Source organism: Cetorhinus maximus, chromosome 28, assembly GCF_964194155.1.
Source record: "Cetorhinus maximus chromosome 28, sCetMax3.hap1.1, whole genome shotgun sequence".
Classification (NCBI taxonomy): Eukaryota; Metazoa; Chordata; class Chondrichthyes; order Lamniformes; family Cetorhinidae; genus Cetorhinus; species Cetorhinus maximus.
The window spans coordinates 13,722,290-13,737,221 of record NC_135906.1 but is presented as its reverse complement, the minus strand read 5'-3'; the positions used below and the strand labels follow the sequence as shown (position 1 = coordinate 13,737,221).

General features: G+C 48.9%; 1 protein-coding gene across 1 annotated transcript in view; it reads left to right on the top strand.

Annotated features, from left to right (window-relative positions):
- LOC144668811 (adhesion G protein-coupled receptor E3-like) overlaps positions 1-14,520 on the top strand; it is a 69,025-nt gene extending 54,505 nt beyond the window's left edge. The window contains exons 14-16 of the mRNA XM_078531185.1: positions 6,693-6,861; positions 8,051-8,152; positions 11,423-14,520. Coding sequence (XP_078387311.1) covers positions 6,693-6,861; positions 8,051-8,152; positions 11,423-11,506 — 355 coding nt within the window. The 3' untranslated portion in view covers positions 11,507-14,520. The remainder of the gene's footprint in view (positions 1-6,692; positions 6,862-8,050; positions 8,153-11,422) is intronic.
- The last annotated feature ends 412 nt before the right edge of the window (positions 14,521-14,932 follow it).

The window sequence follows — 14,932 nt, the reverse complement described above, 5'->3', positions numbered from 1 at the left end:
TCGCGAATGTGCTCAGTCAGAGATTTGATTTGGAAAGTTACTGATACCTGCCTGTGTGAGCAGAAATACTTCAAAACGCATACCAGCAGCTTGGGCAGGACTCACAACCTTCAGGTCAGCACTCTACAGTGAAGATCCTTTTTGGGGCCTGCAGGTTTCAGGAAGCCTTCCCTGAGCCTGAGGATGGAACCTGTGCTCTCCACTGGAGGCAGCTTCTCTGAGGAGGAAGGGAGGGCCAGAAGGGGGAGGAGTACACACTCAGCCTCTAGGGGGAGCCACCTTTGGGAGGACAGGAACAGGCACAAGGGGCGCAGGGCCAACGGGAAGTCTAAGGTGGAAGGAGCCACAGAAGATGCCACTATCCTGCTGCCAGGGAATACAGGCGGCGAAGCAGCTACCTCAATATGACTGAGGTGCAGAGCCGAAGGAGACTCCGACTGTCAAGGGAGACAGTCAACTACATCTGTTAGATGATTGGCCCTGAGATCTCCACTAACTGTGTGGGTGGACACCCCATGCCAGTGGCTCTGAAGGTCACAGCTGCCCTCAACTTCTATGCCTCTGGTTCCTTCCAGGGCTCGGTGGGTGATCTTTGCGGTGTCTCCCAATCAGCTGTACACACTTGTGTCAAGCAGGTCACAGACGCTCTGTTCAGGCGTGCATTGACCTTCATCCACTTCTGCTGGGACCAGGCAAACCAGGCACAGCGAGCCAGAGGCTTCACGGCCATTGCTGGCTTCCCCCGCGTCCAGGGGGAATAGACTGTACACATGTGGCCATCAAGGCGCCAGCAGGTGAGCCCGGTGCCTTCGTCAACAGGAAGGGCTTCCACTCCATGAACGTGCAGATAGTGTGTGATCACAGGATGCTGATTCTACAAGTCTGTGCCAGGTACCCAGGCAGCTCCCACAACGCCTACATCCTCAGACACTCCCAGGTGCTGGGGCTCTTCAGTGCTCCAGCCCGGCTGGATGGATGGCTGCTGGGTGACAAGGGCTATCCCCTCAGAAGGTGGCTCATGATGCCTCTCCACCATCCAAGAACAGAAGCTGAGGAGCGCTACATAGGAGCCAGGGCTCCACAAGGGCTGTGGTGGAGAGAGCCATCGATCTTCTCAAGATGCGCTTCCGATGCCTGGACCGATCAGGGGGTGCACTCCAGTACCCCCCAGACCGTGTCTCGCTGATAGTGGTTGCACGCTGCGCTCTCCACAACCTGGCGCTGGAAAGGGGGGACACAGTGGACGAAGAAGATGTAGACACAGTGTCTGCTGCAGCACACGAGTCCAGCAGTGAGTCCGAGGATGAGCACAGGGAAATGCTGAGGGGGTAGACGCTGAGCCAGGCATACTGCAGGGAGGCAGGGACACCCGGGAGGCTTTAGTCAGCTAGAACACTACAGATGGACCTCCGACAAAAGTCCGTGCTGCAGGCTCCAAACTCGATACCTGAGTGCTAGATCTGCTTGGAAAGGGACATTAACTAAGAGTCTTGTCAATAAAGCTCAATGTGACACAACTTAGTCATAACATCATGGGTAACCATACACCTGCAGAGGAAAAGAGGCACCCTCAGCCATGGTCACATGTCTAAATTTAATGATATAACAAAATGAACTTAAGGAAACAAAATGACAAAGGTGTTAAACACCACACCAACTAATCATGGCCTCATTGCAGGGGCAACACAAAAGCACCAGTGAGAAACCCGTGGTGTGCCAAAAGTGCCTTAAATTTATGCTTTTGGGTGCTACATCTTGGTGCTGTCCCCTTGCTGGCACTACCATCTGAGCCAGACTGCTCACTCTGCTGTCCTGTTGGCCTCAATGACCTTGGCGACCAACCTCTGGCCCGTGGAGCCTGTGCTGGCCCCGCCTGGGAGGGAGCTGCCAGTTCCACAGCTGGCACCTCCTCAGTCGTCGCAGCCTCGCTGGATGCCACTGTCACTGCAGAGGGGTGGAGTAGCTGCTGCCCTCATCTGGAGCGCCCTGAGAGGAGCCCGCAGAGACGTGAGCTCGCTTTGGACCTCCCTGCTCACCGTGGATGGATGGGCACAGAGCTGGGAAACTTGGTGCCCAGATCATCTCCCACACTGGCACTGACCAGCTGAGGTCAATGCCGATGTGAGGGCTTGCTGGTCTGAGCGCATCCCCAGGAAGCCCTGATGAGTCTCCTGGAGGAGCCTCTCCACGAGAGTCGCCACTCTCTCCATTAAGGATGCCTGGCGCTTGGCCATGAGGCTCATTGCATCGGCGATGATCCACGTGGACTCCTCCATCACGGAGACCAAGCCAAGCATAGCCTCATGTATCTCCGCCAGACCCTCCCGCACATCCTGCTGCACTTCCAGCCTTTGCTGCCTCACGGACGACTCCAGAGACACATCATCAGGCACCTACTGAGCATGTGCCTGGTCCCCTGCAGTCCTCCGACTGCTGGCGCCATGGGCACTCTCTGTCTCTGCCAGCTCCTCGAGCGACTGTGAAGTGCCCTCACCGCTGTGCCCTGGGACACTAGCCGATGTTCTAACTCCCACCGAGGTGCTAGTATCTGCACTGGTGCCTGCCTGGCAGAGATGGTGTGACGCTGGTGAGACTTCAGGGCCCTCAGGTGTGAGAGGGGGTCTCTGCTTCTCCTCCTCCCGGCCCTGCTCTGATGATGCTGAAAGGAAGAACAAGGACATTGGATCAGTTAATGTGGAGACAATGTCAATGTGCATCCCTGTCCCCCGGATCATTCTGCACTCATCCTTCCATAAGCAATGGTCAAACCATGTTGCAAACTTCAATCACTGAACATTCAGCAGTGCCATGGCTGCTGGGACACGAATGGTGACCTCACTGCTGGGCAAACATGCCTCCCCGTGGCACCCCAGCCTCACCAACACCGGTGGGCCTGGGCACATGGTGCCCCTCCAGATCAAGGGCCTACTCGAACCTGGTAATGATGGCCAACTGGGTCAGCCCTCCGCCAGTCCTCGCCCGCTCTGCAGCATTATGAATGTTCTTCTCCTGAAAATGAGAGAAGATCATTGATTAGTGCAAATTGTACCTGGACTCTCTTCGCACACGGCCCACCCCAACCAGAGTGGGACATATCAGGGCTCCAGTGCCTTCTCACCCCGCAGCTGCCGAACATTCACACAAAGATGCCAGGCTTGTCCCCCCTCCTTGGCCAAATGCAGCCGACATCACATTAGGCACCACACGGTCTCACCTTCCATAGCAAGGAGACGCAAGCACGTGGAGCGCAGAAGGCAGCAGGTGGTTCAGTGCCATTCCACCTTGAAGCTCCCCTCCCAGCACGTCATCACCCTGAGTTGGACATGTTCTGGAGTTCCAGCACTGTGCCCAGGTGCAGCTCCTCCAGGCTGCCCCCAAACCGGTAATGTGGGTCTCAGTGTACCACACGCTGCGGGCACAGAACCCATCTCTTCACCACCCTGTCAGGGTGACCTCGGCATGGCCAATACCTGCTGGCCCACCCAGCAAAGGACACATACTGTCAATGATTCAATGCAATAACTACACTCAGAGTTGAGGGGGGGCAGTAGGGGGTAAAGCCTACCTGCTGGGTTCAGTGCCCAATGCCAAAATTGTCCTCACTGTTCCAGAGCGCAAGAGGTCATTGAAGCGCTTGCGACACTGGATCCAGGTGCGCCGCACCACGTCACAGGAGCTCACCACCTCCGCCACCTCCTCCCGGGCGCGTTGTGTCATGTGGAGGGGGCCTCCTCCTCCCGTCCCTCAGAACGAGGACCTCCCGCTGTGCTGCCACCTCCTGGAGGAGGGCAGCGAGGCAATCGCCTGAGAAACGAGGGGCACAGTGGCCCCCTTTGCCCTACCCTCCTGCCTGGCCTGCTCACCAGCAGCGCTCTGGGCAGCCCTTCTGCTGGTCATGTTTGTCAGCCTTTGCAAGTCTGCAGGAGCATTTTTAAACAGGCCGCCAGGTCGCCATTGGACCTGGTGGTTATAGCAGCCCCGCCACCGCCTGCCCACTCCCACTGTCCTCGGGAGCCACGCTTCACACTGGGCGGGCCTTAATTGGCCTGCCCACGTAAAATGGCGGCACAGACCCGATCGCGGGCAGTGATCGGGTCCGCACCTGCCCACTCCCACATGGCCCACCCAACAGGCAGAAAATTCTGCCCCAGGTCTCCATTATCACCATAGCAACATAACCCCACAAAGTAACCTGTGCCTGTAACTCCCCAGTTTTATTAACTATAGTCCGTGCATTCACATACATGCAGTGTAACCCTGAACTAGACTTCATTACTTGCTCCCTTACTCCGAGTCCATCTATTAACTTACTATTCTCTGTTTTAGTGCTATCTGCCTCTCCCAGCATTCTGTGCACCCTGATATTACCTTATAATATTCTCTCCTGGTTCCCACACCCCTGTCGAGTTAGTTTAAACCCTCCCCAACAGCACGCACAAAATGACCCACAATGAACTCAGGAAGATACAACTCAGGACTACTTCCGTGACAAACAGCGTAGGAGCATGTGATAGGCAGAGCTAAGTGACTCCACAACCAACAGATCAGTTCTAAGCTCTATGGTCCTGGCACATCCAGTTGTGAATGGTGGTGGACAATTAAACAACTCAGTGGAGGAGGAGGCTCCACAAATATCCCCATCCTCAATGATGGGGGAGCCCAGAACATCAGTGCAAAACTGAAGCAGTTGCAACAGTCTTCAGCCAGAAGTGCCAAGTGGATGATCCATCTCAGCCTACCCTGGAGGTCCCCAGCGTCACAGATGCCAGTCTTCAACCAATTTGATTCACTCTACGTGATATTAAGAAACGGCTGAAGGCACTGGATTCTGCAAAGGCTATAGGCCCTGACAATATTCCGGCAATATTACTGAAGACCTGTGCTCCAGAACTTGCCTTGCTCCTAGCCAAGCTGTTCCAGTACAGCTACAACACTGGCATCTACCCAGCTATGTGGAAAATTGCCCAGGTATGTCCTGTACACAAAAAGCAGGACAAATCCAACCCGGCCAATTACCTCCCCATCAGTCTACTCTCAATCTTCGGTAAAGTAATGGAAGAGGTCATCAACAGTGCTATCAAGCGGCACTTGCTCAGCAATAACCTGCTCACTGACGCTCAGTTTGGGTTCCGTCAGGGCCACTCAGCTCCTGACCTCATTACAGCTTTGGCTCAAACATGGGAAAAAAGAGTTGAACTCCCGAGGTGAGGTGAGAATGACTGCCCTTGACATCAAGGCCTCATTTGACCGAGTGTGGCATTAAGGAGCCCTAGCAAAACTGGAGTCAATGGGAATCAGGGGAAAACATTTTGCTGGTTGGAGTCATACCTAGCACAAAGGGAGATGGTTGTGGTCAGTGAAGGTCAATCATCTCAGCTCTAGGGCATCACTGCAGGAGTTCCTCAGGGTAGTGTCCTCGGCCCAACCATCTTCAGCTGCTTCATCAATGACCTTCCTTCCATCATAAGGTCAGAAGTGGGGATGTTCGCTGATGATTGCACAATGTTCAGCACCATTCACGACTCCTCAGATACTGAAGCAGTCCATGTCCAAATACAACAAGATCTGGACAATATCCAGGCTTGGGCTGACAAGTGGCAAGTAACATTCGCGTCACACAAGTGTCAGGAAATGATCATCTCCAACAAGAGAGAATCTAACCATTGTCCCTTGACATTCAATGACATTATCATCACTGAATCCCCCACTATCAACAGCTTGGGAGTTACCATTGACCAGAAACTGAACTGGACTATCTATATAAATACTGTGGCTACAAGAGCAGGTCAGAGGCTGGGAATCCTGCAATGAGTAACTCACCTCCTGACTCCCCACAGCCTGTCCACCATCTACAAGGCACAAGTCAGGAGAGTGATGGAATACTCCCCACTTGCCTGGACAAGTCCAGCTCCAACAACACTCAAGAAGCTTGACAGCGCCCAGAGCAAAAGAGCGCTCTTGATTGTCACTACATCCACAAACATTCACTCCCTCCACCACTGACACACAGTAGCAGCAGCATGTACCATCTACAAGATGCACTGCAGGAACTCACCAAGGCTCCTTAGACAGCACCGTCCAAACCCACGACCACTACCATCCAGAAGGACAAGGGGAGCAGACACATGGGAACACCACCACCTGGAAGTTCTCTTCCAAGCCACTCACCATTCTGACTTGGAAATATATCGCCGTTCCTTCACTGCCGCTGGGTCAAAATCCTGGAACTCCCTCCCTAACAGCACTGTGGGTGTACCTACACCACATGGACTGCAGGGGCTCAAGAAGGCAGCTCACCCACCACCTTCTCAAGGGCAATTAGGGATGGGCAATAAACGCTGGCCCAGCCAGAGAAGCCCACATACCGTGAATGAGTAAAGAAAGTTCCAAATTGTAACAATATTAAGGAATGGGAAAATCAACCAGGGCTTCTCCTTAGAATCTTCATCCAGCAATCTGTGATGGAAACTGGATGTCAGAGAATGATCGGGTCAAACATTGTTGCGATGCCTTTCATGGTCAAATGGGTTGTCCATATTCAGGAATAATGTCCGATTTGGGGTGTCCTGGAGAGCACATGCTACATCTAAAACCGCACCCCTCTGCAGATCAGTGTTTCCAGTGTGTAATATAAACATTTCTTCCAATGTTTGAAAGGTTTTCACACAATACCTGTTCCTGTCTTTTCACAGGATGCTCACCTTCAAAGCAGTAGCACAATTTATCCTGCTGGGCTGTTCCTGGGTATTCGGCTTGTTTCAGATCAAGGAGGGGACGATCGTGATGTCCTATTTATTCACCATGTTGAACGTTGTCCAGGGCATATTCATTTTCATCGTTTACTGCTTGTTAAACAAGAAGGTAGACAACTTTGCTACTTGAATTTTCTTACACGCTCTGCCCTGATTAAGAGTTGCAGTTACATTTCTGTAACTGGTTTGAATGTATATTTGATGCGTATTTGTGTCAATGGTGTGAGCGTACGTGTGCGTGTCTGTGTGAGAGCGTACGTGTGCGTGTCTGTGTGAGAGCGTACGTGTGCGTGTCTGTGTGAGAGCGTACGTGTGCGTGTCTGTGTGAGAGCGTACGTGTGCGTGTCTGTGTGAGAGCGTACGTGTGCGTGTCTGTGTGAGAGCGTACGTGTGCGTGTCTGTGTGAGAGCGTACGTGTGCGTGTCTGTGTGAGAGCGTACGTGTGCGTGTCTGTGTGAGAGCGTACGTGTGCGTGTCTGTGTGAGAGCGTACGTGTGCGTGTCTGTGTGAGAGCGTACGTGTGCGTGTCTGTGTGAGAGCGTACGTGTGCGTGTCTGTGTGAGAGCGTACGTGTGCGTGTCTGTGTGAGAGCGTACGTGTGCGTGTCTGTGTGAGAGCGTACGTGTGCGTGTCTGTGTGAGAGCGTACGTGTGCGTGTCTGTGTGAGAGCGTACGTGTGCGTGTCTGTGTGAGAGCGTACGTGTGCGTGTCTGTGTGAGAGCGTACGTGTGCGTGTCTGTGTGAGAGCGTACGTGTGCGTGTCTGTGTGAGAGCGTACGTGTGCGTGTCTGTGTGAGAGCGTACGTGTACATGTGAATGTGTGTGCTGATGTACATCAATGGAAAATGCTGAATGTTGTGTCGTTCCTGTGACCATAAGATGCAGGAGCAGAAGCAGGCCATTCGGCCCATTGAGCCTGCTCCCCCATTCAATGAGATCATGGCTGATCTGATAATCCTCAACTCCACTTTCCTGCCTTTTCCCCCATAACCCTTGATTCCCTTACTGATTAAAAAATATCTGTCAACACAGCCTTGAATATACTTATCGACCCAGCCTCTACAGCCCTCTGCGGTAAAGAATTCCACAGATTGTGACTGACGTACATAAATGGATGTGTTTGCCGTGTAACAAAAAGCGAAAAGACAGTCTAATGTTTTGCAGTTGGCAAGTTTTTCATGTTGACGTGCAGCAGAGATGGACTTTTACTCGCATTAGTGGACGGTTTTGTCTTCAATGCTTGGCATCTGTTAGGCTCATTCGTAACATACAGTCCCTGTATTCGGTTACGTTCCCAGGTGAGGAGAGAATACCGGATGTGGTTTAACAGAATTTGGCGGCCTAAGAGGACTGAAACGTCGGAGAAGTTCTCTTCCACCTCGAACACTTACAATGTGGCGGTGAGTGAGTGACCAACCGGGGAAGAACCGGTCCTTTTATTTATTTGTAGCAGAGAAACTGGGTGTTCAGGCTAATCGATGAGCCTGCTTCCCATTCCTCTTCACCTATATCCACTTTCACGTCCCTTTCTCCCTCCCGGCCAGGACTTTGCCCTCGTTGGGCGGGCTTGGCGGGGGTGGGGGGGGGCAGTGGCTGGGAAGCTGGCCGCTGCCTGCCATTGGACGGCAATTCGACGCCGCTGGGCCAATGAAGGCCCCGCCCGGTTTTGAAATGTGTGGCGCAGGGCTTAGCGCCGCTTTGTGTGGCCGGGTGAGGAGGGCGAGCGGGGGAACTTTGCGCAGGAGCGCACACTCGCGCGCAGGAAAAGCTCCCTGAGCCACCGAGCTGCCTCAGGGAGGTGAAGCTGTTTGAAACTTAAAAAATAAAGAACGTTAAAAAAAACACACGTCCCCCTCGCGTGTGACTCTGTCACATCAGCAGGGACACGCCGTGAATGAAATGTTAAAATTTTACTTCAATTTTCAATCGCTGTTGGAAACCTCATCCCGCCCGTGGATGAGGTTTCCTAAAAAAAATCCAAAGGCCGCTTTGGCCTTTTCGCCCACCCCCGCCAACCATAAGGGTTTGGACGGGCAGCAAAAAAATTACGTTTAATTGGCGCTTTAGTGGCCTGAATAGGCCTGTCCATTGTCGGCGGGCGCACTGCCAACTCCCGCGTGCGCCTGCTGACCGATATCGCCCGAGTGCGCGATGACGTCGGGACACCTCGCCCAACATCATCTCGTGTCATTTTACACTCGGTTATGGCGCCCGCCTGACGAACGGAAAATTCTGGCCCATGTGTTTACCCAGCTTCCCCGTTAAAACATCTATAATATTCACCTCAACGTTTCCAGTGGTACCGAGTTCCACATTCTAACCACTCGGTGGTAAATAAATTCATCCCAAACTCCATTTAATGACTATCTTATTTTATGGCCCCTAGTTTTGGCCTCCCCTCAACAAGTGAAAACACCTTCTCCATGTTTGCTTTATTAAATCCTTTCATAATTTTCAAGACCTCTATTAAGACAACTCCCAGCCTCTGTTTTTCTAGAGTAAAGCACCCCAACCTGTTCAACATTATAACCTCTCGTCTCTGGTAACATGATTGGAAATATCATTTTGGCACCTTCTCCAACGCCTCTATATCTTTTGCTGTAATAAGGAGACTAGGACTGTACACCGCACTTTAAATATGGTCTAACCAATCACAGAATCACAGAATTGTTACATTGTAGAAGGAGGCCATTCGGCCCATCATGTCTGCACCAGCTCAATGAGCATTTTAACTTAGCGCCATTCTCCTACCTTTCCCCGTAACCCTGCACATTGTTTCTGTTTAAATAATCATCCAATGCCCTCTTGAATGCCTCAGTTGAACCTGCCTCCACCACACTTCCAGGCAGTGCATTCCAAACCCTAACTACTCGCCGTGTGAAAAAGTTTGTTCTCATTTCGCATATGCTTCTTTTGTGAAACACTTTAAAACTGTGGGTTGTCGATCTGTTTATGAGGGGAACAGCTTCTCCCTATCCACTCTGTCCAGACCCCTCGTTATTTTGAAAATGTCTGTCAAGTCCCCTCTTCACCTTTTTCTCTCCAAGGAAAACAGCCCCAACTTCTCCAATCTTTCCTCATAACTGAAGTGTCTCATCCTTGGAACCATTCTTGTAAATCTCTTCTGCACCCTCTCCAATGCGTTCACATCCTTCTTATAGCATGGCAATTTCAAATCATAGAATTGCCACAGCAAAGAAAGCCCATTATGTCTGTGCCAACAGGTAGGAGAAATTTCCTTAATGCCACTCCTCTGTCTCCTCGTCATTCCTTTTCCAATAATAATCCAATTACCTCTTGAATGCCTTGGTTGAACCTGTCTCCACCACACGCTCATTCCAGATCCTAACCACTCGCTGCGTGAAAAAGGTTTTCCTCATGTCGCCATTGCTTCTTTTGCCAATTTTGTTAAGTCTGTGCCCTCTAGTTCTCGATCCTTCCACCAATGGGCACAGTTTCCCTGTCTGTTCTGTCCAGACCCCTCATGATTTTGAACACCTCTATCAACGTCCTCTTCCCCAAGGGAAAGAGTCTCAACCTCTCGAATCTATCCACATAACTGAGGGTTCTCTGCTTTTCAATTCTATCCTTCCAGAAATGAAACCCGGTACTTTGCTCCTTTTGAATGGATTATCAACCTGTGTTGCTACTTTTAGTGCTGATTTTAGGTGGAATCTCTTACTGCTTGACATTGAGCATCACTCGATCCACAGGCCAATTTTAAGAAAAATCTTTCATGGTGTGTGTCGCTGGCAAGGCCAGCATTTGATGGGCATCCCTAAGTGCCCTTGAGGGCAGTTATGAGTCAAGCACATTTGGCTCTGGAGTTACATGTAGGCCAGACCAGGTAAGGACTGCAGATTTCCTTCCCTAAAGGACACTAGTGAACCAGATGGATTTTTATAGCTATTGATTACCCACAGACTAGCTTTGAATTTCAGATTTTCTTAAATTAATTGAATTTCAATCCCACCAGGTGCCACGGCGGGATTTGAACCCATCCCTCTAGAGTATTAGCCTGGATCACTAGATTACTAGCCCAATGACATTATCATTGCACTATTACACCACCATCTCCCGTGGAGCTCAGCTACGTGACTGCAATTACTGTTTTTTTGTCTGTCTTTGCCGACAGTCCTCACCTTTTGTAGTAGGCGCATTCATGTAAAGGATATTTACCCTGCTCTTCATCGAAATAGTGCCACGGGATCCTTTACATCCCCCTGAGAGGGTAGACAGGGCCTTGATTTAACACATAAGATAAAAGCAAAATACTGCGGATGCTGGAAATCTGAAACAAAAACGGACTCGAAACATTGTCTCTGTCTTCCTCTCCACAGATGCTGTCAGACCTGCTGAGTTTTGCCTTGATTTAACATCTCGTGCAAAAAGACACTTTCCTCAGTCAGAGAGATATTAAGGTTTTAAGGTTTGTCCTTAAAGGTAGAGAGAGAGAGAGAGAGGGGCAGGGATGTTTAGGAAGGGAGTTCCAGAACTTAGGGCCTTGTCAGCTGAAGGCTTTTCAGTCACATGTGGTGTAAGCCCCAATATTTATGTGCAGAAGCGTCATATAAATGGACATTAACAGACATGCTGCATTGCTGAGGTATTCCGAGATATAGATATGACGAGATTGAAGATGTAAAATCTATAATGTTATGTTTTCCTAGATGCTGATGACCACGAATGAACCCATACCTAAGTCGGAGGTTTCCTGGGTAAAATCAGACATTGGGGAAATGAGGGAGAAGTAGCACATGACTCACTGAATTCCACCATGGACTCCAGTTGGTTTAAAGAACACCAACTGGAATACATCAGGACTAACCTTCCCCAGTTTTAAGCAACTTTCTGACATTTTGAACTAACAGATCATTTGAAAATAATGCTCTTGTAACACGCCTGCTTATTTCTCCATGTCTCTCAACAACTTGTGCTTATATAGCGACATTAACATAGTAAAATGTCATAAGGCTGTCACAGGAGTTCTATCAAACAAAATTAGACACTGAGCCACATGAGGAGTGACCAAAAGCTTGATCGAAGACATAGGTTTTGAGGAGTGACTTTAAAGGAGGACAGAGAGGCAGAGAGGTTTGGCGGGGGTGGGGGGGGTGCGGGTGGAGAGATCTAGAGCCGAGGGTCCAGGCAGCTGAAGATTCCTCAGTAATAGATCGTGTGCACCCCAACATTCATGTAAGGAAGAATAAGGTCAGACTCCTAATAGATTAAAGTCATATTAACCACCTGTTTAACTGGATCAGTAGGAAGCTAGGACAATCTTAACCCAACCTGCCTGTTGGGGCATTGATGGGATCATGTGCAATGCTGATTTTACTGACTGAAGTTAATATTGGGATGGAAAATCGTAGCCAATCCTGGAACAAGAACACGTTTAACAAGTAAACCGACCAAGTGGTTGTACTGTAAAGGCTGATTTGTAAACTGGCCAAGTTTCATAACCTAACACGTCTCAAGGAACCAAGGGGACTTCGAACAACATTTTTAAAAGCAGCTGAGAGCTGAAAGGGAATTATTCATGCAGATGCACAGATGCAATGTATTAACTCCATGCACATGTTAACCAAGAAAATAATGGAGTAATCAGGCTGCACAATGACATTTACTTAACCAACTCCCCTGTCGTTGAAGTCCTGTGGTTAAGCTGTTAACAGGATTTACAGCTTGATGAGTAGCGGCCATGGTTCACCCCAGTCTGAATTGGCTGCCTCATCATTTGGAAAGTGTTAATATCAAAATTGTCCCTGGAGCTAAACTCATTCAGCAACCTTTCAGAATCCTGGTAAGCTGAGAGCTTTTCCCATCATAGCACCTTTTGTGTGATGATGGTTGAATGTCGACCAGAGCAAGGGTATTTCCTTGTGTGATAATTGGGCTATTCACTGACCCAGGATGGGGAGGTGATCAATTCACGATGGCACAAGCAAATGTAGGGGGGGTGGTTGTTGTGTCAATCCATTGTCATCAATGGGATCTTTGTGTTATAAGAACTGCGTGCTTAGGGTCAAATCGGGACAATTTACAATTGTGGACTCATGGATGGATCTGATCATTGTACAGGTGGGCACACACTACTCCGAGTGATCCCCAGGGTAAGCGGTGTTTGAAATTAAAAAGTGTTAAAGGGAACAGTGAATGTGAGACTTCCTTGAAGTTCAAGGTAACTGTGTGCGAGTTATACCAGGACATGCTGGGAATACTCAATGGGTCAAGCTGAATCTGTAGAGGGAGAAACAGAGTCGACCTTTCAGGTCAAGACCTTTCATCAAAAGGGAACAGAACGCAATGAAGGTGAACGGGGTAGAAGAGGACCAACAGGAATCCTGGCAGAGTGAAGAGTAGAATTTCCTTAGGCGGCCTTTCCTGGAAGAGAAGTGGCAGTGAATGAAACACTCATACAACAGCAAAATACTGTGGGCGTGAGGACTCTGAACTAAAGACAGAAAATGTTGGAAATACACAACTGGTCAAGCAGCATCTGTGGAGAGAAGAAGAGAACCCGATTAAATACGAGAAGGGGAATAGGATGAAAGGTCACAGACCTGTAACGTTAAATCTGTTTTTCTCTCTACAGATGCTGCCTGACCTATATAGCTTTTTAAATTTGTAATAGTGTTTGTGAGTACTGTTTGAAGTTAAAGGGAACAGTGTTTGTGAGTACAGTTTGAATTTAAAGGGAGCAGTGTATTGATGCTTGTATGTTATCCGTGGGACAATGAAGAGTTAAAAGAATACCCAGTTGTGGGCCTTGGCCACTTTGCCCCATTTGGATGGGTTTAGGTTGTTACTCACAATGAGAGGTTGTGGTGGAAAAATTAATCCAGGCTGGTCTGCTGGTTCAAGCTGATTTATTTTCAAGACAACTCCTCCGTGCTACTGACTTCCAAGTAGCTTCCACACAAAGCTGTGTCTTTTTATCCTATTTAGATGGGATAATCAATGCCCGTCACCTGTTTAACCAGCAATTGGTTTTAACAAGGTGATTGCCATTTTAACACAGGTCAGACCCTGGAATTAGTGTATAAGACGAGAGGTTCAGATTCACCTACTTACAGAATAAAACTGGCATTGGGTCTCATGAAAATTAGGTTAAAATGATAACCACAACTGGAAAAAGTGATGGGAAAGGTGAATTAGTACTTCATTCTGTCTAATAGAGATAAACCTGGGGAATATAAGGAGACAATGAAAACACAAATTGAGTTGGGGTCACATGAACAGAACAGCAGAGTACAGATCTACAGAGGCTGCTTAAGACTTTACAAGGCTTTAAGACTGAGCAGATCTCACGTAAAGCACAACTTTGGCCACCGTGGGGTAAGATGAATCTAACCCACCACCGTCCCTGCAAAGCCCATTATAGACATAGAAGGGAATGGGCAATAAAAGTGTGCAATGTGTAAAACTTGGGTTCTATCCCCGCAGTCCGATCCTATCCACGTTTCAAAAAAAAAAATAACGATACCTGCTTTGGAGACGAATAATAAAAATTATTCAGGGGACATATTGGCAATGAAGCACGAGGAAAGTTTAGAGTTTAACAGGGAAGGCAGTTAAGAGAGGGGCCGAATGTTAACTATTAATTTGCATTTCAAAGATAAACCCAAAATATTGGTTCAATGTAAGTCAGGCCAATTGGACGTCAATTTAAATTTAGGTAATGTGAAAAGTATATTTAAAACATATCTTATATCTCTGTCATTTGACATATTGTTAGGAAAGTGCTCGGTAGAAAATAAAATGCTTTGGAACTAATGTCTTTGACTTATTTTTATATATGAAGTTGAGAACAATCCCATTCCTACTCGCCCCACCCACTCATCCATCCATCCATCCCCCTCCTCATCCTCAGTATGGTCAGCCCTTCCTTATTCCCTGTGTGTCTGGTGAGGTTTTGTACTAGGCATGTGTTGTAGGGTGGCTGAGTTGTGCTATTATTAATACACTTCTTGGGTGGAAACATTAAGTTTATTTACAATATACTCAGCAGCAACTACACGTGTGCTTTCAACTCCAACTCTAACTCTACACTGACTGCTGAGGTAGCCCGCGCTACGCTCCTATTGGTTACCACTGATCATGTGATCTCTCCTCACACGTATCATTCTTAAAGGTACATTACACACTAAATAAAGCCATCATTACTACAGCATGCAATG